General features: G+C 67.8%; 5 protein-coding genes across 7 annotated transcripts; 1 reads left to right on the forward strand and 4 right to left on the reverse strand.

Annotated features, from left to right (window-relative positions):
* Window positions 1–600: 600 nt before the first annotated feature.
* On the reverse strand, window positions 601–2,747 carry B4GAT1 (beta-1,4-glucuronyltransferase 1). Its single transcript, XM_063425253.1, has 2 exons — window positions 1,012–2,747; window positions 601–792 (listed from the first exon to the last, which is right to left on the reverse strand). The coding sequence occupies exons 1-2, from the start codon at window positions 2,029–2,031 to the stop codon at window positions 601–603; spliced, it is 1,212 nt and encodes a 403-aa protein (XP_063281323.1). The 5' UTR covers window positions 2,032–2,747.
* A 4,352-nt stretch (window positions 2,748–7,099) lies between these two features.
* Window positions 7,100–10,809, reverse strand: NPAS4 (neuronal PAS domain protein 4). 3 transcript variants are annotated; one of them, XR_010083958.1, is made up of 7 exons: window positions 10,602–10,805; window positions 9,249–9,400; window positions 9,047–9,145; window positions 8,538–8,784; window positions 8,316–8,425; window positions 7,357–7,489; window positions 7,100–7,240 (listed from the first exon to the last, which is right to left on the reverse strand). XR_010083958.1 is itself a non-coding variant. In XM_063425257.1 (7 exons), exons 1-7 carry the CDS (start codon window positions 10,774–10,776, stop codon window positions 7,141–7,143), a joined length of 1,020 nt encoding a protein of 339 aa, XP_063281327.1. In that variant the 5' UTR covers window positions 10,777–10,802; the 3' UTR covers window positions 7,101–7,140. The 3 variants fall into 3 exon arrangements, 2 of the variants coding, with proteins under 2 accessions (XP_063281327.1, XP_063281326.1); XM_063425257.1 differs by having other exon boundaries at window positions 7,101–7,240; window positions 9,043–9,145; window positions 10,602–10,802; XM_063425256.1 differs by lacking the exons at window positions 7,100–7,240; window positions 7,357–7,489 and having other exon boundaries at window positions 7,954–8,425; window positions 9,043–9,145; window positions 10,602–10,809.
* Window positions 10,810–12,933: 2,124 nt separating this feature from the next.
* MRPL11 (mitochondrial ribosomal protein L11) lies at window positions 12,934–15,000 on the reverse strand. Its single transcript, XM_063425279.1, has 5 exons — window positions 14,821–15,000; window positions 14,635–14,730; window positions 14,468–14,561; window positions 13,974–14,133; window positions 12,934–13,201 (listed from the first exon to the last, which is right to left on the reverse strand). The coding sequence occupies exons 1-5, from the start codon at window positions 14,956–14,958 to the stop codon at window positions 12,934–12,936; spliced, it is 756 nt and encodes a 251-aa protein (XP_063281349.1). The 5' UTR covers window positions 14,959–15,000.
* A 3,913-nt stretch (window positions 15,001–18,913) lies between these two features.
* On the forward strand, window positions 18,914–24,232 carry FKBP2 (FKBP prolyl isomerase 2). The gene is given in 7 exon segments (XM_063425271.1): window positions 18,914–19,051; window positions 19,768–19,914; window positions 22,131–22,226; window positions 22,228–22,244; window positions 23,237–23,283; window positions 23,577–23,612; window positions 23,985–24,232. Coding segments are annotated over 7 exon segments (417 nt in total). The 5' UTR covers window positions 18,914–19,039; the 3' UTR covers window positions 24,047–24,232.
* A 130-nt stretch (window positions 24,233–24,362) lies between these two features.
* Window positions 24,363–26,471, reverse strand: PPP1R14B (protein phosphatase 1 regulatory inhibitor subunit 14B). Its single transcript, XM_063425270.1, has 4 exons — window positions 26,202–26,471; window positions 25,631–25,714; window positions 25,115–25,147; window positions 24,363–24,651 (listed from the first exon to the last, which is right to left on the reverse strand). The coding sequence occupies exons 1-4, from the start codon at window positions 26,454–26,456 to the stop codon at window positions 24,583–24,585; spliced, it is 441 nt and encodes a 146-aa protein (XP_063281340.1). The 5' UTR covers window positions 26,457–26,471; the 3' UTR covers window positions 24,363–24,582.
* Window positions 26,472–26,676: the final 205 nt, after the last annotated feature.

Consider the following 26,676-nt stretch of genomic DNA (forward strand, 5'->3'; position numbering starts at 1 on the left):
CTCGTGCTGCCCTGGTGCATGATGGGCTTTGTAGTCCCGCAAAGGAGACCCATTTTCCGGTCACGTGCCCTTGACGCATGATGGGAACTGTAGTTCTAATAAAGGGGAAACAGGAAGTGACCTGGCAGCCTTCTTGTCCCGATGCATTCTGGGAGCTGTGGTTTTTCAATGGGGCGGTGCTACCGCCATGTTCGCGCCCGGTGCATGCTGGGAGCTGTAGTTTGCTGCCACAAATAACCCGGAGCGTTACTGGTCTGTACTGGGCGTTACTGGTCTGCCCCACCCCACGACATCACCCACACAGAGGCAGCATGGAGAGGCGGCCATCTTTACTGAGGGCACGGAGGGACAGTCACCCCCGCGGCCGGGGGCATCCAGGTGTCCGTGGAGGGTCCCCAGGTGACTCCACGTGTCCATCGGAGAGTCCCCAGGTGTCCATTGGGGGGTTCCCAACTGTCCTCAGCTGTCTCCCAGGTGTGTCCTCAACTGTCCCCAGCTGTGTACCAGCTGTTCCTCAGCTGTGTCCCAGGTGTCCCCAGCTGTGTCCCAGGTGTCCCCAGCTGTGTCCCAGCTGTGTCCCAGCTGTGTCCCAGCTGTTCCTCAGCAGCGCCGCTCGGAGCCGGGGTAGCGCTGCCGCAGCTCCCGGCGGAAGGCGCGGTAGAGGCGGCGGTTCCGGTCCAGCTCGGCCTCGCGGCCCCCGTGGAACCCCCCCGGCTCCTTGAAGCCGCCGTGGGTGACGAAGGCCCCGTCCAGCACCGCGAAGCGGAACCCGGCCATGTGCAGCTCGCAGGCCTGGGGGCGCGGGGGGTCCGAGGGTCACAGAGAGACCCAGGGCACCCACAGAGACCCCAGAGAGCACCCAGAGCACCCAAAGACCACCCCCAGACCTCCCCTACCACCATCCCCAGCCCCCATGACCACCCCACAGCCACCTCATGACCCTCAAGGCCACCCCAAGGCCACCAACGCCACCCCCTGACCCCCACAGCCACCCCCTTTCCCCGCCCTGACCTGGCTGATGCGGTTGAAGCCGTACTGGAGGAACCTCTCGTCGAAGGGGGGCACGCCGCGGGCGGGGGCCACGAAGAAAGGCTCCCAGGGGTCCCTCCAGGGCGCCTCGTAGGCCACGCGCAGCCGCGGCGGCGGCGGCAGCGCCCGCCAGCGCCCGAAGGCTGTGGGGGCCTGGCAGCGCGGGCACAGCGCCCCGTAGAACGGGCGGGCGTCCCCCGCGCCCCAGAGCCGCAGCAGCTCCGCCTTGGAGCCCGGCGGGCGCAGCCCCGCGCGCACCTCGAAGGCCGGGAGCACGAAGAGCACCCGCGCCCAGGGGGGCTCGGTGGGGCCGGGGGCGTGGGGGTCACTCAGGGAGTGGGGGTCACTCAGGACATGGGGGTCACTCTGGCCATTGGGGTCACTCTGGGCGTTGGGGTCATTCAGGGTGTTGGGGTCACTCTGGGTGTGGGGGGCACTCAGGGCATTGGGGTGTCTCAGAGCACTGGGGTCATTTAGAGTGTTGGGGTCACTCAGCACACTGCGGTCACTCTGGCCATTGGGGTCACTCAGGGCATTGGGGTCACTCAGGACGTTGGGGACACTCAGGGCATTGGGGTCACTCAGGACGTTGGGGACACTCAGGGCATTGGGGTCACTCAGGACGTTGGGGACACCGGGGTCACCCAACCCCTCGGGGCCCCCCAAATCCCCTGGAGACCCCAAACCTCCCTGAACACCCAAAGTTTTGGGGTCCCCCAAATTCTCCCGAGCCCCCAAATCCTTCGGAGCTCCCGGAGCTTTGGGGTCCCCCTGTCCCACCCCATTTCCGGGGTCTATCCCGCCCTGTCCCCCCCAGTTCTGGGGGTCCATCCCCCCCTGTCCCCCCCAGTTCTGGGGGTCCATCGCCCCCTGTCCCCCCCCGTTCTGGGGGTCCATCGCCCCCTGTCCCCCCCAGTTCTGGGGGTCCAGGCCCCCGTCCCGCAGCAGCTCCAGGAACCCCTCGCGCAGCCCCGGGCTGGGCTCCACGTCCGCGTCCACCATGAGCACGAAGCGCCCCCCGGGCCGGGGCTGGGGGGCTCCCCCGCGGGGTCCCCCCCCCCGCCGCCCCCTCCCAGGCCACGTTCCTCATCAGGTTCCCGGGGTACGGCACCCCCAGGCTGTAACTGGGGGGGTCCGCGGCCGCCAGCCGGGCCAGCGCCCCCCGGCAGCCCCCGGCGCTCGGGGGGGCTCCGGGGACGCTCGGGGGGGGCCCGGCCGCGGCCGCCAGCACCAGGCTGAGCCGGAGGCGGCCCCGCAGCCCCCGGCAGGGCCCCCCCAGCGCCGCCAGCAGCTCCCGGAGCCCCCCCCGGGGATCCCCGAACACCGCCAGGGACACGGGGCCCCCCCAGCGCCCCCCCAGCGCCGCCGCCGCCCGCCCGGGGCTGCCGTGCGTGGCCAGCACCAGCTCGGGGCGGGGGCCGCGGGCCCAGCCCGGGGGCGGCCCCAGCACGTCCCGGTACACGCGGAAGGCACCGGAGGCGTCCAGGACCCCCCGGGGCAGGGGGCGCGGGCGGGCGGGGCCGGGGGCGCGGCGGGCAGGGGGCAGCGCCCGCAGGTAGAGGGTCTGCAGCAGCGCCAGCGCCCCCAGCAGCCACGCACAGCCCCCCAGCAGGCGGGAGCGGGCCATGGCGCGGCCACTGGGGGCACTGGGGGCACTGGGAGAAGGAACTGGGCAAGACTGGGGGGGACTGGGAGCTACTGGGGATCACTGGGAGCGCTCAGAGGGCTGTACTGGGAGGGTGCTGGGGGATACTGGGGGTCACTGGGAGGATTCCGGGGGTCACCGGGGCCGGCGCGGAGCCGGGGCCAGTCCGGCATGCTGGGACCAGTGCGGGGGCACCGGGGCCAGTACGGGGGCGCTGGGGCAAATCTGGGGTCACCGGTCCCGGTTCGGGGTCCCGGTCCCGGTTCGGGGTTCCCTGTCCCGGTCCCAGTTCGGGGTCCCTGTCCCGGGTCGGGGTCCCGGTCCCGGTTCGGGGTCCCTGTCCCGGTCCCAGTTCGGGGTCCCTGTCCCGGGTCGGGGTCCCGGTCCCAGTTCGGGGTCCCTGTCCCGGGTCGGGGTCCCGGTCCCGGTTCGGGGTCCCTGTCCCGGTTCGGGGTCCCGGTCCCGGTTCGGGGTTCCCTGTCCCGGTCCCAGTTCGGGGTCCCTGTCCCGGGTCGGGGTCCCGGTCCCGGTTCGGGGTCCCGGTTTGGGGTCCCGGTCCCGGGTCGGGGTCCCCGGGCCCGCTCCGGAACTCACCGCGCTGCGTCGGCGCCGGGAGGAGCTGCGCATGCGCGGGGGCAGAGGGGGCGCGGCCCCAAGGCAAAGGGGGCGGGGTTATGCAGATTAGGCAGCGCCGCTGGAATGGGGCGGTTCCATTGATTGGGGGCGTGGTTTGAGTCCTGTGGGCGTGGTTTCCCCGCGGGGGGCGGGGCCTGGCGGCTCCGCGCAGCTCGGGCGAGACCCCCGGGACCCCCCGGGACCCCCAAACCCCCAAATTCCGGCGCCCCCCTCAAATTCCCGACTCGTTCCCACTCCTGGGGTCCTCCCCAATAATCCTGGGGCTCTTCCGAGTTTCTGGGTCCCCCCAAATTCCCGAGTCCTCCCCAATTCCTGGGTCCCCCCCAAAATTCCCGAGTCCTCCCCAATTCCTGGGTTCCCCCTCCCCAAATTCCCGAGTCCCTCCCAAGCTCCGTCCCCCTCCCCAAATTCCCGGTCCCTGGGAAGAAGCTGCCGCAGGCACGGGGATCACGGGGGACACTTTTATTGCCGGGGGGTGTCGGGACCACGGGGCTCCAGGGGACATCGGGGACATCACCGGGGACATCACCGGGGACACGGGGACGCGGCGGGACTCGGCCCCGAGCGGGACGGTGGCAGTGTCCCCAGGCTGCGGGGACAGCGGGGGTCTCAGTCCGTGGGGCCGGGGGGGCGGCGATGTCCCCCGTCCTTCGGGGTGACACCGGGGGTGACGACAATCCGCGGGGTGGGGACATCGAGGACACGGGGGACACCGGGTGTGTCAGTCTTCGATCCGGGGTGACGAGCGGGTCCCGTGGGGACATTTGGGGACAGCTCAGTCCGTCCAGGGGGTCGCGGCGGTGGCGAGGGGCCCCCGTGTCCCTCGGGGGCGTTGGGGACATCGAGGGGGGACGGTGCCGTGGGCTCGGCGACATCGCGCTGCGACGCGTCTCGGGTGGGGGCGGGGGGCGTTGGGGACACGGGGACACTGAGGCACGGCGTGTCTTAGCCCCCCGGCTCGGGGACATCAGGCCAGGATGTCCCGTGGGGGGTCTTGGGGACATCGGGGACAGCGAGCCACATCGTGCCTCGGTCCCGCGCGTGGGGACATTGAGGGTGACACCCACGGGGGGAGGGGACACGATTTTGGGGGGAACTCTGCCAAAAACGCAGACCCCGAGGTGGGCGGGGGGCGGGGAGGGGGGGAGGTGACAGGGCCCAGGTGGGTGACAAGGGACAAGGACACTCCGGGCTGGGGGGGGCACAGGTGGGTCCAGCCCCACCCCAGAGACCCAAAAAGATTTTTGGCGAGGGGTCCTGGGGCGGGGGAGGGGACAGAGGGGGGGAGGGGACACGAGGGACGGTCCCCAGGCGTCCGGGCTGGGGGAGGGGGGGGCCACCAGCCCCCCCCCAATTACCTTAGAGACTCGTTACGAGTTAAATTAGCACGAGCGGCCCCGGGGGGGGCGGCGGGCGGGGGCGGCCGGGGCCGGGGGGACGCTGGCCCGGGCCGGGGTGACAATGACAATATGCCATACTGGGGGCAAGTCGCGTCACAGACTTAGTTCAGAACGACGGGGCGCGCTGGCTTCCGGCTGCGGGGGGACAGAGGCGACACCGTCAGGGACAGCCCCCAAAACCCCCGAAACCGCCCCAAAAACACCCCCGGGGTCTCCCTGTCCCAAATTCCCCAAAATCCCCCGGAGTTCCTGGGGTCTCCCGGGATGGTGTCACCCCCTCCCAAAGAGGGACCCAGGGCTGGGGGATTGTCCCTTTTTTTGTCCCCTGATCCCCCAAAAATGGACCCAGGGGGCTCCGGGACCGCCCCCCACCCATCCAAGCCTCCCTTCTTCACCCCCCGGCACCCCCTAAGAGGGGACCCGTCCCTGTCCCTGTCCCTGTCCCTGTCCCTGTCCCTGTCCCTGTCCCTGTCCCTGTTCCTGTCACCCTCCCCGTGTCCCTGTCATCCCCCAGTCCCCCAAGCCCCCCCAGCCCCCCTGAGCCCCCCCAGCCCCCCTGAGACCCCCCAGCCCCCCACCTTTGCGGAAGGCGTCCTGGAGGCGGCTCTGGGGGAGTTGATACAACTCAGCGAAGGGGTCGCGGGGCGACCGGGGCGGGGGCAGCGCCCGGGGGCCGGGGGTGCCCCCCGAGGGGCGCCGGGGTCCCCCGCGGGTGGCGATGGCGGCCAGGCCCTGCAGCAGCCGGCGCAGGGCGGGCGCGGCGGGGGGCGCGGGCGGCGGCGGCGGCGACGTCTCGGGGGTCAGCAGGGAGCCGGGGGGGCCCCCCGAGACCCCCCCCGGGCTCTCGGGGCTGGGCGGGAGCTTCTCGGCCGCGGGCTCGGGGGGCTCGGGGGGCCCGAAGGCGAAGGGGGGCGCCTGGCGGGGGGTTGTAGGGGGGGGTCCAGGTCTCGGTGCCCCCCCCGGGGGTCTCGGGGACCCCCAGCCCCGGCGCCAGGCGGACCAGGCCCAGCGGGGGGCCCAGGGGGGCTGCCAGGCCCAGGCCGGGGTCGGCCAGGTCGGGGTCAGCTCCGATGTCCGGCCCCAGGCCGGCGCCGGCGCCGAGCGCGGCTCCCACGGCGAAGCCCAGCGCCGATCCCAGGCCGGAGCTGCCGGACGCTGCCGCCAGGCCAACACCAATGTCCGAGCCGGGGCCGGAGCCCAGGCCAAGCCCGGCCGCGGGGCCGACGTCTGGAGCAAGGGCGGCGCCCAGGCCAATGTCCATCTCGGGCCCCAGGGCGGCTCCGACTGCCAGGCCAATGCTGGGGCCCACGCCGGCCACGGTGGCGAGTCCAGAGCCGTGTCCGAGGCCGGAGCCGGCCACGGTGGCGAGTCCAGAGCCATGGCCGAGGCCAGAGCCGGCCACACGGCGAGTCCAGAGCTGTGTCCGAGGCCGGAGCCGCCGCTGGCTCCCACGGCCGTGCCCATGGCCAGTCCGGTGCCGGACGGGAGAGTTGAGCCCACGCCGGCTCCGAGGGCGGCTCCGAGGCCGAGTCCAGCCCCCGGTCCAAGCCCGGCGCCCACTCCGGCCGCGGTGGTCACTCCAATGTCCGGGCCACGCCGATGCCCAGCCCCACGCTGGCCCTGATGGCGCTGCCGGCCAGGCCGGGCCCGAGGTTGGCGCCGATGCTGAGGGCCACCCCCCGCCCCGAGGCCGGCGGTCACTTCGGCCGTGGCGCCCGCTCCGATGTCCTCGCCGAGGTCAGCGCCCAGGGCGGGGCCCACATCGGCTCCGGCCGCCACGCCCAGGCCGATGTCCACTCTGATGCCGCTCCCCACGCCGAGGCCGACGGCGGTGTCCGAGCCGAGGCCGTGGCCGACATTCGGGGCCACGCTGGCCCCAAGGCCGGGGTCGATGGTGGCCGCAGCGCTGTGTCCGAGGCCGTGTCCGAGGCTGGGCCCGAGGCCGGGGTCAGTGGTGGCCGCAGGGTTGGCACCAAGGCCGTGTCCAATGGTGGCCCCAAGGCCGGGGTCAATGGTGGCCGTGGCATTGGCTCCCAGGCCGTGGGCGATGGTGGCCGCAAGTCCAGGGTCAGCAGTGGCCACAGGGTTGGCTCCCAGGCCGTGTCCAAGGCCAGTCCCAAGTCCAGGGTCAGCAGTGGCCGCGGTGCTGTGTCCGAGGCTGTGTCCGATGCCGGCCCCAAGGCCGGGCTCCACGCCGCTGCCCAGGGCAGCTCCCAGGCCGTGTCCGATGGTGGCTCCCAGGCCGGGGTCAGCGGTGGCCGGGAGCGCTGTGTCCAAGGCCGTGTCCAAGGCCAGTCCCAAGTCCAGGGTCAGCGGTGGCCGGAGCGCTGTGTCCGAGGCTGTGTCCACCCTCAGCTCCCAGGCCGTGTCCGGCGCTGACCGCCAGGCCCAGGCCGGGCCCCCACGCCAAGGTCGATGCCGGGCCCGAGGTCAGCACCGGGGAAGTCGAGGCCGGGCCCGAACGGCTCCGGGGGGCCCGGGGGGGGCTTCGGCCGCCAGCTGCTGCCGCAGGCACCAGGCCTCGGCCTCGCTGCAGGGGGACGCGGCGGTCAGTGATGGTCAGCGGTGGTCAGCGGTGGTCAGCACCCAGGGCCAGCCGTGAGTGACCCCGGGCACTGCCCGCTGCCCACTGCCCGCTGCACTGACCTGATGACGAAGTTGTGGGCCAGCAGGGCCGGCCCCTCCGGCCGCAGCCGGGCGTAAACCCACGTCCAGCCCAGGCCGTCCTTGCGCTGCAGCCGCGTCACCAGCTCGCCCCGCGCCTCCGGCCCCGCGCCGGCTGAGGGGACAGGGGGAATGGTCAGTGGGGATGGGCAGGGTGTGGGGACAGGGCAGTGGTCAGCGGGGACGGGCAGGGTGTGGGGACAGTCAGTGGTCAGCGGGGACGGGCAGGGCGTGGGGACAGGGGGAATGGTCAGCGGGGGATGGGCAGGGTGTGGGGACAGGGCAGTGGTCAGCGGGGACGGGCAGGGTGTGGGGACAGTCAGTGGTCAGCGGGGACGGGCAGGGTGTGGGGACAGGGCAGTGGTCAGTGGGGATGGGCAGGGTGTGGGGACAGGGCAGTGGTCAGTGGGGACGGGCAGGGTGTGGGGACATGGGGAATGGTCAGCGGGGACGGGCAGGGTGTGGGGACAGGGGGAATGGTCAGCGGGGATGGGCAGGGTGTGGGGACAGGGCAGTGGTCAGTGGGGATGGGCAGGGTGTGGGGACAGGGCAGTGGTCAGTGGGGACGGGCAGGGTGTGGGGACAGGGCAGTGGTCAGTGGGGATGGGCAGGGTGTGGGGACAGGGGGGCTGGGGCTGCAGTGGGGTGAGCTGGGGGCGTTGGGGACAGGGGGCCATCGGGCAGGATGAGGTGATTGAGGGACTGGGGACAGGGGGACACCAATGAGGACGGGGCATCCCCAGGGCCATGCAGGATCCCAGGGGACCTGTGGGGACACCGAGGACATCCAGGGGCTGAAGTGACAACGAGGGGGACACCCAGGGCGATGGATGGGGGACACTCCTGGGGAGACCTGGAGGGGACGGAGGGGTGGCAGGGCCGGGCAGGGAGGGGACAGGGACACCCCAGGGACACTTTGGGGACACTTTGGGGACACTGACCAAGGCGCAGGTGCTGGCGGGCGACGTGGCCGAGGTCCTCGGGGTGCAGCAGGCGGTACCAGGAGCGGCCCAGCAGCTCCCCCCGGCCGTAGCCCAGGTGCACCAGGACACTGCCGGACACCACGCCGGGGTCACTCCTCTGGCCCGGGCGGGGTCTCCTCTGACCCCCGGGGTCCCCCTGGACGCCCGGACCCCCCCCCCCGGCCACCGCAGCCCCCTCACCTGTCGGAGATGTCCAGCAGGGCCAGGTCGCGGGCGTGGCGGCTCTGGAAGGCGGGCAGCAGGAGGCAGTCGGGGCAGGGCCAGGGCGGGGGGTCCAGGGGGGCGCAGAAGGCCACAAAGAGCGCGGGGGCGGCGCCGGGGGGCCCGGGGGGCTCCTGGAAGCGGCCCCGCAGCAGCACCAGCTTGCGGCCGGCGCTGGGGCGGCGGGAGGCGCGGGAGGTGGTGAAACGGCAGCGGAACAGGCGCTCTGGGGGGAGGGGGGCGGCGGTCACTCTGTGCTGCTGGCTGTCCCTCTGTCCATCCCTCTGTCCATCCCTCTGTCCACCCCTCTGTCCTTCCACCCCCCCATCTACCCCTCTCTCCCCTCCCTCCCTGCTCCCCCCGAACGCCCCGGACCCCCCCGACCTCCCGGACCCCCCGGACCCCCTGGACCTCCCGGACCCCCCGGACCTCCCGGACCCCCCGGACCTCCCGGACCCCCCGAACCTCCCGGACCCCCACCCACCTGCCTGGGGGGGCCCGGGCAGGCTCAGCTGGTGCCGCACCAGGGGGTGATCGGCGGGGTCCAGCAGGTCGTAGATGCTGTCCCCTTGTGCCACCAGGTCCACCTGGAGGGGCAGGGAGGGAGGCCGGGGTGAGCCCCCAGCGCCCCCCGGGACCCCCAGCGCCCCCCGGGACCCCCGCCCGCCCCCGGGCCCGCCCGGTGCTCACCATGGAGTGGCCCAGGTGCTGCGCCACGTTGTCGGTGACCCCGACCAGCTTCCCCTCGCGGGTCACGGCCAGCAGGAACCCGGGCAGCGACGCCACCAGGTCGGCGAGCTCCGGTCCCCCCAGCAGCTCCAGGGGCGCGCCCCGGCTCGGACCTGGAGTGGGGACAGCGGGGACAGGGGTCAGCGCCAGCCCGGCCCCTCCCGGCGCTGCCCCGCGGCCGCCCCGGAGCCGCCGAGGGCACCCGGAGCCCTCCCCGTGCGCAGCCAGCTCCGGTCCCTGTCCCTGTCCCTGTCCCTGTCCCTGTCCCTGTCCCTGTCCCTGTCCCCTGTCCCTGTCCCTGTCCCGATTCGTCTGTCCCAGCCGCGGGTCCCCGTCACCAATCCCGGTCCCTGTCACAGATCCTGGTCCCCGGTCCCTGTCCCCGGTCCCTGTCCCCGATCCCGGTCCCCGATCCCGGTCCCCGATCCCGATCCCTGTCACAGATCCTGGCCCCCAGTCCCCGATCCCGGTCCCCGATCCCGGTCCCTGTCACCGATCCCGGTCCCCGTCCCGCTGTCCCGCCCGGTCCCCGCCGCTCTCCGCGGTGCTGAACGGGAAGCTCCCGCCGCTCTCCGCGGTGCTGCACCGACCCCAGTCCCTGCCCGCGGTGCTGAACGGTCCCTGTCCCTGTCCCTGTCCCTGTCCCTGTCCCTGTCCCTGTCCCTGTCCCTGTCCCTGTCCCTGTCCCTGTCCCTGTCCCCGTCCCCGTCCCTGCCTGATGCCGGTGGCCGCTGCCAGCCCCGTGTTGCTCCCGCTCCATTCCCGGTGCCTTCCCTGCTCCGTTCCTGCTCCATCCCTGGTCCCGGTGCCTTCCCCGCTCTGTCCCCGCTCCATCCCCGCTTCATCCCCGCTCCATCCCCTCTCGGTCTCCTCTCTATCCCCGGTTCGTTCCCGGTCCCTTCCCCGCTCCATCCCCTCTCCGTTCCTGCTCCTGGTCCCTTCCCCTCTCGGTCCCCGATCCCGCTCGGGTCCCTGCTCTGTCCCTGCCGGTCCCCGGTCCCGGTCCCTTCCCCTCTCCATCCCCGCTCCTTCCCCGCTCCCGGTCCCGGCTCTCGCTCCTTCCCCGCTCGGTTCCCGCTCCATCCCCATCCCCACCGGTCCCCGCTCGATCCCTGCTCGGTCCCCAGTCCCGGTCCCTTCCCCGCTCCATCCCCGCTCCCGGTCCCGGCTCTCGCTCCATCCCCGCTCGGTCCCCGCTCCTTCCCGGTCCCTTCCCCGCTCGGTTCCCGGTCCCGGTCCCTTCCCCGCCGGTCCCCGCTCGGTCCCCCGCTCCCGCCAGGTCCCTTCCCCGCCGGTGCCCGGTCCCGCTCGCACCTGGCCGCAGGCAGGCGCCCTTGCGGGTGTAGATGCAGGCGAGGGCCATGACGTGCAGGTAGGAGAGGCGCGGCCGGTCGCCGTCGGGCAGCGGGAGGAGGTCGCGCAGGGCGCGGATCTGGGCGTTGATCTGGTCCCGCCGCGCCTTGGAGGCGCCCTTGGTGGAGCGGAGCATCCTCCGCCCGCGCCGCCGCCCGGGCCCGCCGCTTTATGGGCCCCGGGCCCCGCGTCAGCGCCGCGTCACGGCCCGCGCCGCCCCCCGGGGGGGACACGGGGGGACGCGGGACCGGGGGGGACGCGGCGGGAGCGTCACCGCTGACGCTGACGCACGAGCGGGGGGAGGGGGCGCGCGGAGGGTTCGCACCGAAATTGGAGATGGAGCGGGGAGAGGGGCGGGGCCGCGGGGGGAGGGGCGAGGGACACGCCCAGGGGGGCGGGGGGCGAGGGGAGAGGGTGGGGGGGGTCAGGGAGGGGTCGGGGGAGGGATGGGGGGGTCCGTGGGGAGAGGGTTGGGGGGTCAATGGGGAGATGGAGGAGTTAATGGGGGGTCAGTGGGGAGAGGGTGCAGGGGGTCAATGGGGAGAGGGATGGAGGGGTCAGTGGAGATGGAGGAGCCAAGGAGGGGTCCAAGGAGGGATGGAGGGGTCAATGGGGAGATGGAGAACCCAATGAGGATCAGTGGGGAGAGGGAGTCAATGGGGAGATGCAGGAGTCAATGGGGGTCAGTGGGGAGAGGGAGGAGTCAATGGGGGTCAATGGGGAGAGGGAGGAGTGCTCGGTGGGGAGATGGAGTCAGTGGGGAGAGGGCTGGGGCGTCAATGGAGATGGAGAACCCTCTCCCCACTGACCCCCATTGGGTTCTCCATCTCCCCACTGACTCCCCAATGGGGCAATGGGGAGATGGAACCAGTGAGGGTCAGTGGGGAGAGGGAGAACCCAGGGGGGGTCAGTGGGGAGAGGGAGGAGTCAGTGAGGGTCAGTGGGGAGAGGGAGAACCCAGGGGGGGTCAGTGGGGAGAGGGAGGAGTCAGTGAGGGGTCAGTGGGGACACGATTGGAGTGGTCAGTGGGGAGAGGGTTCAGGGGGTCAGTGGAGATGGAGGAGCCAATGAGGATCAGTGGGGAGAGGGTTGGAAGGGTCAATGGGGAGAGGGAGGAGCTCCAGGGTGGAGGGACAGAGGGAGAGGGGTCAGAGTGACCACGGGGGGGATCAGAGTGACCACAGGGGGGGTCTGAGTGACCACGGGGGGTCTCAGAGTGACCACGGGGGGGTCGCAGTGACCACGGGGGGGATCAGAGTGACCACGGGGGGGTCGCAGTGACCACGGGGTCTCTCAGAGTGACCACGGGGGGGTCTCAGAGTGACCACGGGGCTCTCAGAGTGACCACGGGGGGGTCGCAGTGACCACGGGGCTCTCAGAGTGACCACGGGGGGGTCGGCGCGGCCGGAGGGACCCCGGGAGGAGCGGGGGGGGAAGGCCCCTGTCCCCCCCTCCCCCCCCCCGGCCTTTGGGAACCCCCTCTCCCCCCTCCGCCCCCTCCCCCCTCGCGCGGGCGCCCCCGGATTCGGCTCCTCCCCCCTCCCCCGGCCCCCTCCCCCCCCCCCGGCTCCGCCGCTTGCCAAATTTGGGCGCCGAAGCCGCGGAGCCAAAAATAGAACGGGGGCGCCCAAAATAGCGCGGGGGGCGGGGGCCGCGCGCGCGCGGGGGGCGGGGCGCGCCGGGACCCCCGCGGGGCGGGGGGGGGGGAATTTGGGGAGGGGGATTCGGGGGGAGGGGGCGCGGGGGGGAGGGGGGGGACCCCGGGCCCCTCCCCCACGGATTCGGGACCCCCCCCCGGGGACCCCCCCCCCAAATTCCCGGGTCCTTCCCCGATCCCCGGGGCCCCTCCCCCCCCCCGGGGGTCTCCCCCACCCCCGGGGTTCCCCTCCCCGCCCCCCCGCGGCGTTTCCATGGCAACGAGGGGGGGAGGGGGGGAGGAGGAGGAGGCGGGAACGGGGATGAAGATGAGGAAGGAGCGCGAGGAAGGGGCTGGAGAGGGGAGAGGGAAGGAGAGGATGAGGATGGGGAAATGAAGATGAGGATGATGAGGATGAAGATGAGGAGGGAGGATAAAGGGGGAGGGAGGAGGATGAGGAGGAATTGGGATGAAGATGAGGAGGGAAGGGAAGGAACTGGGATGAAGATGAGGAATGAGGACGATGAGGATGATGAAGGTCCGAGGGCCTCCCCCCCTCCCAAAATCCCCCAAATCGCCCCCCAAACCCTCCCTTCCCCCTCCCCCCGGAGGGTCCCGCACATTTTGGGAACCGCCCCCCCCCCCCCCCAAATTCAATCAAACCCCAACCAAGGCGGGTCTGTGGGAGGAGCTCTTTATTTTTAAATAAAGCTCTTTATTTTCTTTATTTGGGGCCGCGGGCTCCTCGAGCTTCGGGGGGTTTTTTTTGGCCATTTTTGGCTGTTTTTGGCCGTTTTTGGGGTGTTTTGGGCTCATTTCTTCCGGGCCCCCCCCCTCGCTCTCCTCCTGCCCCTCCGGCGCCGCCGCGGCCGCTTCGAGCTCCCGGCGCCGGCGCTGGACCTCGGCCACGGCCTGGGGGGTCAGCCTGGGGTCAAAGGGCAGGGGTCAGCCTGGGGGGGGTCAGCCTGGGGTCAAAGGGCAGGGGTCAGCCTGGGGGGTCAGCCTGGGGGTCAGGGGTCAGCCTGGGGGGTCAGCCTGGGGTCAAAGGGCAGGGGTCAGCCTGGGGGGTCAGCCTGGGGTCAAAGGGCAGGGGTCAGCCTGGGGGGTCAGCCTGGGGTCAAAGGGCAGGGGTCAGCCTGGGGGGTCAGCCTGGGGGTCAGTGGGGTCGGAGGTTTGGGGCTCAGGTCTGTTTTTGGAGGTGTTTTTGGGATATTTTTGGAGCTGTTTCAGTGGATCACGGGCCGTGGGTTTAGGGCTGTTTTTGGGGTCCTCTTTGGGGCTGGTTTTTAGGGTCTCAGGGGCTGTTTTGGGGTTGGTTTTTGGAGATGTTTTTGGGGCAGTTTTTGGGGGCTCAGGGGCTGGGTTTGGGGTCGGTTTTGGGGCAGTTTTTGGGGGATCGAGGGCTGATCTTGGGAGTGTTTTTGGGGGAGTCTGGGTCAGTTTTGGGGGGGCTTAGGTGCATTTCTTGGGGAGGATGAGGAGCAGATTCTTGGGAGGTCAGTGGCTGGTTTGGGGGTCAGTTTTTGGGGGTCTCAGGGTCAGGGTTGGGGTCAATTTTTGGGTGAGTTTCCAGGGCTCTCAGGGTCAGTTCTTGGGGGGCTCAGGGTCAGTTTTCGGGTCACTTCTTGGGGGTTTCAGGGTCGCTTTTTGGGGGTTTCAGGGTCACTTTTCGTGTCAGTTTGGGGGGTCTCTCCCACCTGGGCACCACGTGCAGGCCGAGGCTGCGGGCAGAGCCCACCAGGGACCCCACCAGGGCGGGCAGGGGCGTCCCCCGGGTGGTCACGGCCGGGTCCTTCTGCTTGGCCACGGCCACCTCGAAGAGCTGCGCCAGGGACACCACCCCGGCCGGCTCGTGGCCTGGGGGCTGCGGTCAGTGATCCCCCAAATCCCTCAGGAACCCCCCAAATCCTCCTCAGGATCCCCCAAATCCCCCTCACTCCTTCAGCACCCCCCAAAATCTCCCCCAGGGCCCCCAAAATTCCCTCGGAGCCCTTAAATCCCCCTCGGAATCTCCCCCAAATCCCCCCAGGACCCTTCAAGTTCCCCCAGGCACCTCAGAACCCCCTGAGGACCCCAAGATCCCCCCCGGATGCCAAATCTCCCCTCAGGATGCCCAAATTGCCCCTCAGGAGCCCTCCAGCCTCCCCAGGACCCCCAGATTGTCCCCCGGGACCCCCAAATCGCCCCTGACCAGGTCTGGAGGATCCTTTTTCCACTCCGGCCACGGCCTTGAGGAAGTAGGAGGTGGGGGGGGTCCCGATGGTCAGCGAGTAGGTCCGGTCAGGCTGGGGGGGCACGGGGGGGTCACGGGGGGTCCCGGAGGGGGTGGGGGGGTCCCGGTGCCCTCCCCCCACTCACATGCACGAGCAGCCGGACCCTCAGCGGGACCCCGGGCTTGATGTCCCGGGTGCGCTCGTTGAAGTCTTTGCAGAAGGCGGCGATGGAGACCCCGCGCTGAGGAAGCACCGGGGAGGGGTCGGGCCGGGCCTGGGGGGCACCGGGACACCCCTAAACCGCCCCGGATCCCCCCAAACCTCCCCGCACCTGCCCCAGCACCGGCCCCAGCGGCGGCCCCGGCGCGGCGCCCCCGGCCGGGATGAGGATCCGGACGGGCCTCGGGGCCGCCGCGCCGGACCCGGTCGCGGCCCGGACCGAGCGCGCCGAGCGCGCCGCCCGCGACATGGCGGCAGCTCCGTGAGGCACCGCGGTCACGTGGGACGGGGGCACAACGGAGCCAATCAGAGGCGCGGGAGCGGGGGGCGGGGCCGAACGGAGCCAATGGGAACGCGCGGGGGGTGCGGCCAAAGGGGGGCGGGAAAAATCGTGAAGGGGAAGGGGCGTGACCAAAACTTGGCGCGAAAACTCCCGAGGGCGAGGGGGCGTGGCCTGAGGGCGGAGTGGGCGGGGCTTGATGGCAGGGATTCCCCGCCCCTCCCCCACGCGGGGATTCCCCGCCCCTCCCCCACGCGGGGATTCCCCGCCCCTCCCCCACGCGGGGATTCTCCGCCCCTCCCCCACGCGGGGATTCCCCCGCCCCTCCCCCACGCGGGGATCCCCGCCCCTCCCCCACCCCCAGCCTCACCTGGGGGCTCCCGGCAGAGCGCGGAGGGGGAGGGGCGGCGGGGGGAGGGGAAGGGGAAGCGGGGAGGGGTCCGAAGGGGGAGGGGCGGGTCAGGGCCCCTCCCCTCCCCCCTCCCCGCCCCCTCCCTCTCCCCGGCCCCTCCCCCGCGCCCGCAGCCGCCTCAGGACCTCCGCGTGCGACCCCCGCCCTGCGGGCCGGGGGTCAGAGGTCACGGGGGGGAGGGGAAGGGTCAGACACCCCCCCCAGACCCCTCCTCACCCCCCTCCCCTTCCACAGGGACCCCCGGAATGTCCCAGGAGCCCCCCCCGGTCCCCAAAGGAGCCCTCAGTGCCCCCCAAAATCCCTTCCAGCCCCCCCCCCAGCCCCCTCTCCGCCCCCCGCCCCCCCAGCCCCGCGCCCCCCGCGCCCCCCGCCCCACCGGCCCCGCGCCCCCCGCCCCACCGGCCCCGCGCCCCCCGCGCCCCCCGCCCCACCGGCTCCGCGCCCCCCGCGCCCCCCGCCCCACCGGCTCCGCGCTCTCTCGTAGGCCGCGCGCAGCTCCCGGTCCCGCTCGTCCAGGAAGGCGGCGTGAGCCCCGGCCAGGTACCTGGGGGGGCCGGGATTAAGGGGGTCCGAAATGCCCCCCAGAGCCGGGGAATCCCCCCGAAACCCACCCCAAAATCCAGGGGAATCACCCCAAAATCCACCCCAACATCCACCCCAAAATCCAGGGGAATCACCCCAAAATCCACCCCAACATCCACCCCAAAATCCAGGGGAATCACCCCAAAATCCACCCCAAAATCCACAGGAATCCCCCTGAAATCCACCCCAAAATCCACGCCCAGAGCCGGGGGAATCCCCCAACCCCAGACCCATTTTCGAACCCCCCCGAACCCTTTTTGACCCCCCCAGCCCCGTTTTGGGGTCCCACCTGTAGGCCAGGGCGTGGGCGAGCCCCCCCAGGGCCATCAGCAGCAGCAGCAGCCCCAGGATGCGGCGCCGGGGGATCCCGGCGGGGGTCCCGGGGGGCCTGAACTGCTCCCGGTACCGCCGGCTCTCCTCCCAGTGCCGCCGGCTCTCCTCCCAGTGCCGCCGGCTCTCCTCCCAGTGCCGCCGGCTCTCCTCCCAGTACCCGCCGGCTCTCCTCCCAGTGCCGCTGCCTCTCCTCCCAACTGGGACAGCAGGGGGGTCACAGCACCCCTGGGACCCCCGCGGGCACCGCAGGGACCCCCCCGGGACCCCCAACCCTCAGGGACCCTCGGGACCCACCTCCCCCAAATCAACGGGACCCCCAGAGATCCCAGAATGGCCCCCAGGACCCCCCTGAGACCCCCAGAGACCCCAGAATGGCCCCCAGGACCCCCCTGAGACCCCCAGAGACCCCAGAAGGGACCCCCAGGACCCCCCTGAGACCCCCAGAGACCCCAGAAGGGACCCCCAGGACCCACCCCCCCCCCCCCAAGGGACCTCCCTGGTTCCCCCCCAAAACCCTCAGGGCCCCCCCCCAGCCCCTGTGGGACCCCTCAGGGTCACCCCCAAACTCCCCAGCCCCGTTACCTCGGGGGTGTCCCGGGCCGGGGGGGGGTCCCGGGCCGGGGGGGGTCCCGGGCTGAGGGGGGGTCCCGCGGGCGCGGGGGGCGCTCAGGGCCGCGTAGGCCTCGGCCAGCAGCAGGAAGCGGCCGTGGCGGGAGGGGTCCGAGGGGTCCCCGTCCGGGTGAACCTGTGGGGACAGCGGCGGCCGGGGGTGCCCGGGACAGGGGACGGCCCCGAGGACACCTGGGGACCCCTCCCCGGAAGGTTTGGGGTCTGGGGGAGGGGTCCCCGAAATATGGGACACCCCCCGGAGACAGGTGGTACAGTCCGAGGGGGGTCCGTGAGGGTGGACGGGAGGGGGGACAATGGTGGGGGGGGTGACAGTGACCACGGGGGGGTGACAGTGACCGCGGGGGGGTCCCCAAAATATGGGACACCCCCCCGGAGACACTTGGTACCGTCCAAGGGACCCCGGTGCTCCCAGTGCCATTTCTGTCCCCAGAATCTCAAATTTCCACCCCAAAACCTCCCGGATTTCTCCCTCCCAGTGCCATTTTTGTCCCTAAAATCGCCATTTTTCACCCCAAACCCGCCGGCTTCCCGCCCCGAGTCCCTCCCAGGGCCATTTTTGTCCCCAGTTCCCTTTTTTTTTCCCATTTTCCCCGTTTTTCAGCCCATTTTGGCGGTACCTCCTTGCAGCGCTCCAGGAAGGCGGCGCGGATCTCCCGGGGGGAGGCTCCGGGAGGGACCCCCAGCACCGAGTGGGGGTCGGGGGGGCCCCGCCTGCGGGAGGGGGGGGGTTGGGGCACTTTGGGGCACTTCGGGGAGATTTGGGGACATTTTGGGGCAGTTTTGGGATATTTGGGGGCACTTTCTTTGTGCTCGTGGTGGTTTTGAGGGGTTGTGAGGGTATTTAGAGGCACTTTTGGGATATTTTGGGCTATTTTGAGGCACTTTTTGGGGCAGTTTGGGGATATTTGGAGATACTCTGGGATGTTTTGAGGCAGTTTGGGTTTTTTTGGGCTATTTTGGAGCAGTTTTGGGATATTTTGGGGCAGCTTAGGGATATTTTGGGGCAGTTTTTTTGCGGTTTTGGGGATTGCGAGGGAATTTTGGGGCAATATTGGGCTACTTTGGGCTATTTTGGGGCAGTTTTGAGATATTTTGGGGCACTTTTTTGTGCTCGCGGAAGTCGTGAGGGGCTATTTGGGGCAGTTTTGGGATATTTGGGGATATTATGGGATGTTTTGAGGCAGCTTTGGGACATTTTGTGGCAATTTTGGGACATTTTGGGACCTTTTGGGGTTTGGGGTCTCACCTGGTGCTGAGGCCCCTCCAGGGCCGGGCCCAGGGCCCCTGCGGGAGCGACCACAATTAACACCTTTAATTAGAGACTAATGAACGCTTAACTAACCCTTCATTAACCGCTAATTGATCCTGAGATGGACAATTCGTGATTGTCCAGTGACCGGCGGTAATGACCGCTAATCAGGGCATTAATTACCAACAACTCAGCAATTCCCACCCACTTAGCTCCTAATTATTGCTATTTAAGATGTTAATTGCTGTCAATTTGTTTATCAATTACTCCAAGTGCCTAATAGTCATTAATAAAAACATTAATTTCTAGTAAATAGACAGTGAATTACCGGTGATTAATTACCAAGAAGCCACTTGTTGATTAATGCGAATTAGCTCACAATTATTGCTAATTAGGCCTTTAATTGTCGCTAATCGTACATTAGCAAAATATTGACACCTTATTTAGTGCCGATTGACGTCCAGCAGCCGCAGTCCCATCGCGCCCCCCTAATTAATACTAATTACCCCTTAACACCGCGAGTTCCCCCCGCACTAATTAACGCCCAATTAACGCCGTCCCGAGCCCGGCAGCCAAGCAGCGGCCGCGCTGGGGGCTCCTCATGCAAATGAGATTCGAGTGAGGGGGAGGGGAGCGCTAATTAGCGGTGATTTGGGGGTTAATTAACATCCCCGGCCCGGGCGTTACCATGGCAACCGCGCGCCGCGCCGCCATCGCCGCCGCTTCCGTTTCCGCTTCCGGGGAAGCACCACGTGTCCGGAAACCGGCGATCATGTGATCACGAACACACCACGTGACCGGAAGCAGCTGTGCACGGCGGTCACGTGATTCCAACGGGACCCGCGATGGCGGCGGAGGTGCGGGGGGGGAGGGGCGGGTTTGGGGGGTCCCGGGGCGGAATTTCGGGGTCGGGGGAGCTCAGGAGGGGCCGGGGGGGGCTCGGGGGCGGCCCTGGGGGGTGGGGGCGGCCCAAGGGGGGGTGGAGGGGCCGCGGGGGGGCGCGGCCGCTTTTGGGGTCGTTGGGGGGTGGGGGATGGGCGGGGCCGCGGGTTTGGGGGGTCCTGGGGGCGGGGCCGGCGCGCGGGGCGGGTTTGGGGGCCGTGACGTCATGGCCGCGCCGCCGATGACGTCACGGGCGCGGGCCCTGACAGCGCCCCCCAGCGGCTGCTGCTGGCGCTGTCAGTGACCCTCAGGGGGACACCGGGGTGACAACAGGTGACACTCAGGTGACAATAGGTGACAACAGGTGACAATAGGTGACACTCAGTGTCCCCCCCAGTGGCTGCTGCTGGCGCTGTCAGTGACCCTCAGGGGGACACCGGGGTGACAACAGGTGACAATGGGTGACACTCAGGTGACAATAGGTGACAACAGGTGACAATAGGTGACACTCAGTGTCCCCCCCAGTGGCTGCTGCTGGCGCTGGCGCTGTCAGTGACTCTCAGGTTCCATTCGGGTCACTCTCAGGTGACACTAGGTGACACTCAGGTGACACTCAGGTGACACTAGGTGACAGTAGGTGACACTCAGGTGACAATAGGTGACATTAACTGGCTGTCACTGTCCCCCCCAGTGGCTGCTGCTGGCGCTGGCGCTGGCGCTGCCCGCAGAGCGCCCCCTGGCGGCCGAGCCGCGCAAGGTGCAGATCGGGGTCCGGCGGCGCCCGGAGCGCTGCGGGCAGAGATCGCGGCGGGGGGACGTGCTGACCCTGCACTACACGGTACTGGGACAAACTGGGACAGACTGGGACAGACTGGGACACACTGGGATAGACTGGGACACACCGGGACACACTGGGAGCACTGGGGAGCGCTGCGGGCAGAGATCGCGGCGGGGAGACGTGCTGACCCTGCACTACACGGTACTGGGGGAACTGGGACGGACTGGGATGGACTGGGACACACCGGGGGCACTGGGATGGACTGGGACACACTGGGACAGACTGGGACACACTGGGAGCACTGGGGAGCGCTGCGGGCAGAGATCGCGGCGGGGAGACGTGCTGACCCTGCACTACACGGTACTGGGGGAACTGGGACAAACTGGGACGGACTGGGATTGACTGGGACACACTGGGATGGACTGGGACACACTGGGACACACCGGGGGCACTGGGATGGACTGGGATGGACTGGGACACACTGGGACACACTGGGAGCACTGGGGAGCGCTGCGGGCAGAGATCGCGGCGGGGAGACGTGCTGACCCTGCACTACACGGTACTGGGGGAACTGGGACAAACTGGGACAGACTGGGACAGACTGGGACAGACTGGGATGGACTGGGATGGACTGGGACACACTGGGACACACTGGGAGCACTGGGGAGCGCTGCGGGCAGAGATCGCGGCGGGGAGACGTGCTGACCCTGCACTACACGGTACTGGGGGAACTGGGACAAACTGGGACGGACTGGGATGGACTGGGACATACCGGGGGCACTGGGACACACTGGGACACACTGGGATAGACTGGGATTGACTGGGACACACTGGGGGCACTGGGGGCACTGGGGAGCGCTGCGGGCAGAGATCGCGGCGGGGAGACGTGCTGACCCTGCACTACACGGTACTGGGGGAACTGGGACGGACTGGGATGGACTGGGACACACCGGGACGGACTGGGATGGACTGGGACACACCGGGACACACCGGGGGCACTGGGATGGACTGGGACACACTGGGACACACTGGGAGCACTGGGATGGACTGGGACACACCGGGATGGACTGGGACACACCGGGATGGACTGGGATGGACTGGGACACACTGGGACACACCGGGACACACTGGGGGCACTGGGATGGACTGGGACACACTGGGACACACTGGGGGCACTGGGATGGACTGGGACACACTGGGAGCACTGGGGAGCGCTGCGGGCAGAGATCGCGGCGGGGGGACGTGCTGACCCTGCACTACACGGTACTGGGGGAACTGGGACGGACTGGGATGGACTGGGAGGGACTGGTCTGTACTGGTCCATACTGGTCTGCACTGGTCCATACTGGTCTGCACTGGTCCATACTGGTCTGCACTGGTCCATACTGGTCTGCACTGGTCCATACTGGTCTGCACTGGTCCATACTGGTCTGTACTGGTCCATACTGGTCTGCACTGGTCCATACTGGTCTGCACTGGTCCATACTGGTCTGCACTGGTCCATACTGGTCTGTACTGGTCCGTACTGGTCTGCACTGGTCCATACTGGTCTGCACTGGTCCATACTGGTCTGCACTGGTCCATACTGGTCCGCACTGGTCCGTACTGGTCCATACTGGTCCATACTGGTCCATACTGGTCCGTACTGGTCCATACTGGTCCGTACTGGTCCGTACTGGTCCATACTGGTCCGTACTGGTCCATACTGGTCCATACTGGTCTGTACTGGTCCATACTGGTCTGTACTGGTCCATACTGGTCTGTACTGGTCCATACTGGTCCGCACTGGTCCGTACTGGTCCATACTGGTCCATACTGGTCCATACTGGTCTGTACTGGTCCATACTGGTCTGTACTGGTCCATACTGGTCTGTACTGGTCCATACTGGTCCGTACTGGTCCGTACTGGTGCGCACTGGTCCATACCAGTCCATACTGGTCCATACTGGTCCATACTGGTCCGCACTGGTCCGTACTGGTCCATACTGGTCCATACTGGTCCATACTGGTCTGTACTGGTCCATACTGGTCTGTACTGGTCCATACTGGTCTGTACTGGTCCATACTGGTCCGCACTGGTCCGTACTGGTCCATACTGGTCCATACTGGTCCATACTGGTCTGTACTGGTCCATACTGGTCTGTACTGGTCCATACTGGTCTGTACTGGTCCATACTGGTCTGTACTGGTCCATACTGGTCTGCACTGGTCCATACTGGTCTGCACTGGTCCGTACCAGTCCATACTGGTCCATACTGGTCCGTACTGGTGCGCAGGGCACGCTGGAGGACGGGACGCCCTTCGACAGCAGCCTGAGCCGGGAGCAGCCGTTCGTGTTCTCCCTGGGCACCGGACAGGTCATCAAGGGCTGGGGACCAGGGGCTGCTGGGGTGAGTGACCACTGACCCCTGAGTGACCACTGAGTGACCCTGAGTGACCCTGAGTGACCCCTGAGTGACCACTGACCACTGACCCCTGAGTGACCACTGAGTGACCCTGAGTGATCCTGAGTGACCACTGACCCCTGAGTGACCCCTGAGTGACCCCTGAGTGACCACTGAGTGACCGCTGAGTGACCCCTGAGTGACCCTGAGTGACCACTGACCCCTGAGTGACCCTGAGTGACCCCTGAGTGACCACTGAGTGACCCTGAGTGACCCCTGAGTGACCACTGACCCCTGAGTGACCACTGACCACTGACCTGAGTGACCACTGAGTGACCCCTGAGTGACCCCTGAGTGACCCTGAGTGACCACTGACCCCTGAGTGACCCCTGAGTGACCCCTGAGTGACCCCTGAGTGACCCCTGAGTGACCCCGAGTGACCACTGACCCCTGAGTGACCCCTGAGTGACCCCTGAGTGACCCCTGAGTGACCACTGAGTGACCACTGACCCCTGAGTGACCACTGACCCCTGAGTAACCACTGAGTGACCACTGAGTGACCCTGAGTGACCACTGAGTGACCACTGACCACTGAGTGACCCCTGACTGACCCCTGAGTGACCACTGAGTGACCCCTGAGTGACCCCTGAGTGACCACTGACTGACCCCTGAGTGACCACTGAGTGACCCTGAGTGACCCCTGAGTGACCCTGAGTGACCCCTGAGTGACCACTGACCCCTGAGTAACCACTGAGTGACCCCTGAGTGACCCTGAGTGACCCCTGAGTGACCACTGACCCCTGAGTGACCACTGACCACTGACCCCTGAGTGACCCTGAGTGACCCTGAGTGACCCTGAGTGACCACTGACCACTGAACTGGGAGCACTGCGAGGGGCACTGGGGGTCACTGGGACCCTCATAAATGGGGGAGGGGGAATTCCCCGGATTTTGGGGCTCCAGGATTTTGGGGTGAATTCCGTGGATTTTGGCCCCCAGGATGTGCGAGGGGGAGAAGAGGAAGCTCGTGATCCCCCCGGAGCTGGGTGAGACCCCAAAAACGGGGAAAAACCCCAAAATCTGGGGGGAAACCCAAAAATTCGGGGAGGGGAGACCCTAAAACGGGGGAGGGGGGGGGAAATCCCAAAAAGAATCCCCAAAAAGGGGGGGGGAACCCTAAAAATGGGAGGGAAACGTCCCTAAAGTGGGGGGACCCTAAAAATTGGGGGGGAGTGGGGGAAAAAAAAACAAAAAAGGGACCCAAAAATGGGGGGGAGACCCCAAAACTGGGGGAGGGGACCCCAAAATGACCCCACTGACCCCTCCCATCCCCCCCCAGGTTATGGGGACCGAGGGGCTCCCCCCAAAATCCCAGGTGAGCCCCGACCCCCCCTTGGGGGGATTTTGGGGTTGGGGGGGACTCGGGGGGGTTCAGGGGGGATTTGGGGGGTCTGGGGGTGGTTTTGGGACATTTTGGGGTGAATTTTGGGGGGTGTTTTTGGGTAATTATGTGAGGAGTTTTTGGGGTAATTTCTGGGTAAATTTGGGGTTTTGGGGAGGGGATTTTGGGGTGAATTTGAGGCCGATTTTGGGGGACTCTGAGATGATTTTTGGGGTGAATTTCGGGGGATTTTTGGGTCATTTTCGGGTGAATTTAAGGGCGATTTTTTTGGTGATGATTTTGGGGTGGATTTCGGGGTTTCGGGGAGGGGATTTGGGGGTGCTGCCCTCCCGCCCCTTTTTTTAGGGGGGGCCGTGCTGATTTTCGAGGTGGAGCTGCTGAAGATCGAGCGGCGCCCGGAGCTTTAGGGGGACCCCAAAAGCCCCAGAATTTCCCCCAAATTTCCCCCCAAACCCTCCCCCCTTCCAGAGCCCCCCCAAACCCCGGGATTTTGGGGTCCCTCCCCAGTTTTTTTTGGGGACCTCTTGTGGGGAAACCCCCAAATTTCGGGGGGCTCCCCCAATATTTAGGGGTCAATAAAGGGTTAAACCGAAGGGTTTTGGCGCCGCTGATTTTTTTGGGGGCGAAAAAGGACAAAAAACGGGACCAACCCCGAAAATGTCAAAGCTGCTTTTATTAAACCCATATAAAAACAACCCAAACCCCCCACACCCCGAATTTAAAAAAAACTAAAAAATAACCCCCAAAACCCCAAATCCCCCCCAAAATCCCTCCCAGGACCCCCCAAAACCAGTGGGGGAGGGGGGGAGTGATTATCGCTGCAGGGGGGGACCCCAAAAATGGAGGGACCCCCCGAAATTGGGGTGGGGGATGAGATTTGGGGGGATCCCCCTGAAATTTGGGGATTCCCCAGGATTGGGGGGGGTTCCCCCGAGTTTTGGGGTCATTTCTTCTGGGGGGTGTTGAGTTTCTGCATCCCCCGGATCTTCTCCAGGAGATCCCCCACGAACGCCTGGGGGGGGAAAGGGGGGTCAGGGGGGCCCCAAAATCCTTTGGGGGTCCCAAAATCCTGCAGGAGCCACCCCAAAAATACCCCCCGAAATCGCTGAAATGGCCCCAAAATTCTCCCAGACCCACCCCCAAATTCACCAAAAAACCCTTCCAAAATCCCCCCAAAACCTCCCCAAACTCCCCGAAATTCCCCCCCAAAATATCCCCAAATCTTCCAAATCTCCCCTTAAAAATTCCCCCCAAAATCTCCCTGAAATTCTCTCCAAGAGAAATCCCCAAAAATGGGACCCCCCCACCCAGAAAACGATCCCAGAACCCCCAAAATCCCAAAAAATCCCCCCAAAATGCCCCAAATCCCCAAAAATCCCCTCAAATCTTCCCAAATGCCCCAAATCCCCTGAAATCTCCCAAATCCCCCCCAAAATCTCCCCCAAAATGCCCCAAAATCCCCCAGCCCCCCTCACCTCGGTGGGTTTGTAACAGTCAACGAGGATCTCCTGGGGGGGCAAGGGGGGGGGTCAGGGGGATTTGGGGACCCCAAAATTTGGGGAGGGGTCCCTCAACCCTCCCCAGCCCTCCCCCCACAGCTGCACCCGGATTTGGGGGGGATTTTTGGGGGTGGTCTTGGGAGGGATCCCAAGAGATTTTTGGGTTAATTTGGGGGTGATTTGGGGGCGGATTTTTGGGGATTGGTGGTGATTGTGGGGGTTATTTGTGGGATGATTTTGAGCTGATTTTGAGGATGACTTTGGGGTGAATTGAGGTGATTTTGGGGCGATTCTGGGGATGATTTTGGGGCGGTTTTGTGGGAGGTTGGTGCTGCTCTTTAGGGTTGTTTTGGGGTTGATTTTTGGGATGATTTTGGGGTGATTCTGGGGATTATTTGGGGGTGCTTCTGGGATTATTTTGGGATGATTTGGGGGTGAGTTGGGGGGTGTTTCTGGGGCTATTTTGGGGTGATTCTGGGGTGATTTGGGTACCTGGACGCGCGCGCTGCGGGCGCCGTCGCTCTCCATGTCCAGCAGCTCGTCCACGTCGATCTCCAGCTCCGGGATTTCCTCCTCCTGGGGGAGACCCCAAAATCAGGGCGGGACCCCCAGAATGAGCCCCCAAAATGGGGCTGGGGTCCCCGGGGGGGCCCGGGGGGTTTGGGGCCCTGGAGGTTTGGGGGGCTCAGGGTCCCCAGGGATGATTTCGGGGTTGATTTGGGTGATTTTGGGGCGATTTTTGGGTGATTCGGGGTTCATTTTGCGCTGGGTTTTGAGGTGATTTGGGGGTTTTTTTGGTTTATTTTGGGGTGATTTTGAGGTGATTTTGAGGTCCCGAGGGGGTCCCGGTAGGGCTCTCACCCCTGTCCCCAGCCCCGGCCCTGTCCCGGTTCCGATCCCGGTGCCGGTCCCTGCCCTTTCCTCACGTGTCCCCGGTTCCAATCCCCGGTCCCGGGGCTGTCCCTCCCCTGTCCCCGCGTGTCCCCGGTCCCGGTTCTGATGCCGGTGCCACCCGCTCCTTTGTCCCGCGTGTCCCCGGTCCCGGTGCCGGTGCCCCCGGTACCCGGCAGTCGTAGAGCGCCGTCAGCTGTGCCAGGATCCACTCCTCCAGGTGCAGCCGCTTGCGGAGCTCGCGGCGGTCGTAGCGCACCGTGACCTTCCCGCGGCCCCGCCCCGGGCCCTCCTCCGGGCCCGCCGCCGCCGCCGCCGCCGCCGCGGGCGCGAAGCAGACGCGGGGCCCGGGCTGGGCGTGCGGGGCCGCGGGCGCGGGCGCGGGGGCGGCCGGGGGGGGCCCGGGGCCGCCGCGCGGCTCCGCCATGCCGCCGCCACCGACCGGAAGCGGCCACGCCCCCGCGGGGGACACGCCCCGGACACGCCCCCGGCGCGAGCCGCCCCCGGCGCCGCTTCCGCCGCCTTTGTGTGCCCGGCCGGGCCACGCCCACGGCCACGCCCACGGGGCCACGCCCACGGACACGCCCCGCCCCGCCGGCGCCTTTAACCACGCCCCACACCCGCATGGCCACGCCCCTTGCGGTCAC

This window comes from Prinia subflava, unplaced genomic scaffold, assembly GCF_021018805.1.
Source record: "Prinia subflava isolate CZ2003 ecotype Zambia unplaced genomic scaffold, Cam_Psub_1.2 scaffold_63_NEW, whole genome shotgun sequence".
Taxonomy (NCBI): domain Eukaryota; kingdom Metazoa; phylum Chordata; class Aves; order Passeriformes; family Cisticolidae; genus Prinia; species Prinia subflava.

Excerpts from the sequence above, each read along its gene's own strand:
- NPAS4 (XM_063425256.1), bottom strand. The coding sequence starts at position 10,776 with ATGCTCCGCTCCACCAAGGGCGCCTCCAAGGCGCGGCGGGACCAGATC. Across the intron at positions 9,401-10,601 it reads GGGCGCCTGCCTGCGGCCAG|GTCCGAGCCGGGGCGCGCCC; the intron begins GTGCGAGCGGGA and ends TCCCCACTCCAG. Across the intron at positions 8,426-8,537 it reads CTGCTGGACATCTCCGACAG|TGTCCTGGTGCACCTGGGCT; the intron begins GTGAGGGGGCTG and ends GGTGTCCGGCAG.
- MRPL11 (XM_063425279.1), bottom strand. The coding sequence starts at position 14,958 with ATGTCGCGGGCGGCGCGCTCGGCGCGCTCGGTCCGGGCCGCGACCGGG. Across the intron at positions 14,562-14,634 it reads GGGTCCGGCTGCTCGTGCAT|CCTGACCGGACCTACTCGCT; the intron begins GTGAGTGGGGGG and ends GTGCCCCCCCAG. Across the intron at positions 14,134-14,467 it reads AAAAGGATCCTCCAGACCTG|GCCACGAGCCGGCCGGGGTG; the intron begins GTCAGGGGCGAT and ends CGCAGCCCCCAG.
- PPP1R14B (XM_063425270.1), bottom strand. The coding sequence starts at position 26,456 with ATGGCGGAGCCGCGCGGCGGCCCCGGGCCCCCCCCGGCCGCCCCCGCG. Across the intron at positions 25,715-26,201 it reads CGGCGCTCTACGACTGCCGG|GAGGAGGAAATCCCGGAGCT; the intron begins GTACCGGGGGCA and ends GGTCTCCCCCAG. Across the intron at positions 25,148-25,630 it reads CCCGCAGCGCGCGCGTCCAG|GAGATCCTCGTTGACTGTTA; the intron begins GTACCCAAATCA and ends TTGCCCCCCCAG.
- B4GAT1 (XM_063425253.1), bottom strand. The coding sequence starts at position 2,031 with ATGGTGGACGCGGACGTGGAGCCCAGCCCGGGGCTGCGCGAGGGGTTC. Across the intron at positions 793-1,011 it reads GCTTCAACCGCATCAGCCAG|GCCTGCGAGCTGCACATGGC; the intron begins GTCAGGGCGGGG and ends CCGCGCCCCCAG.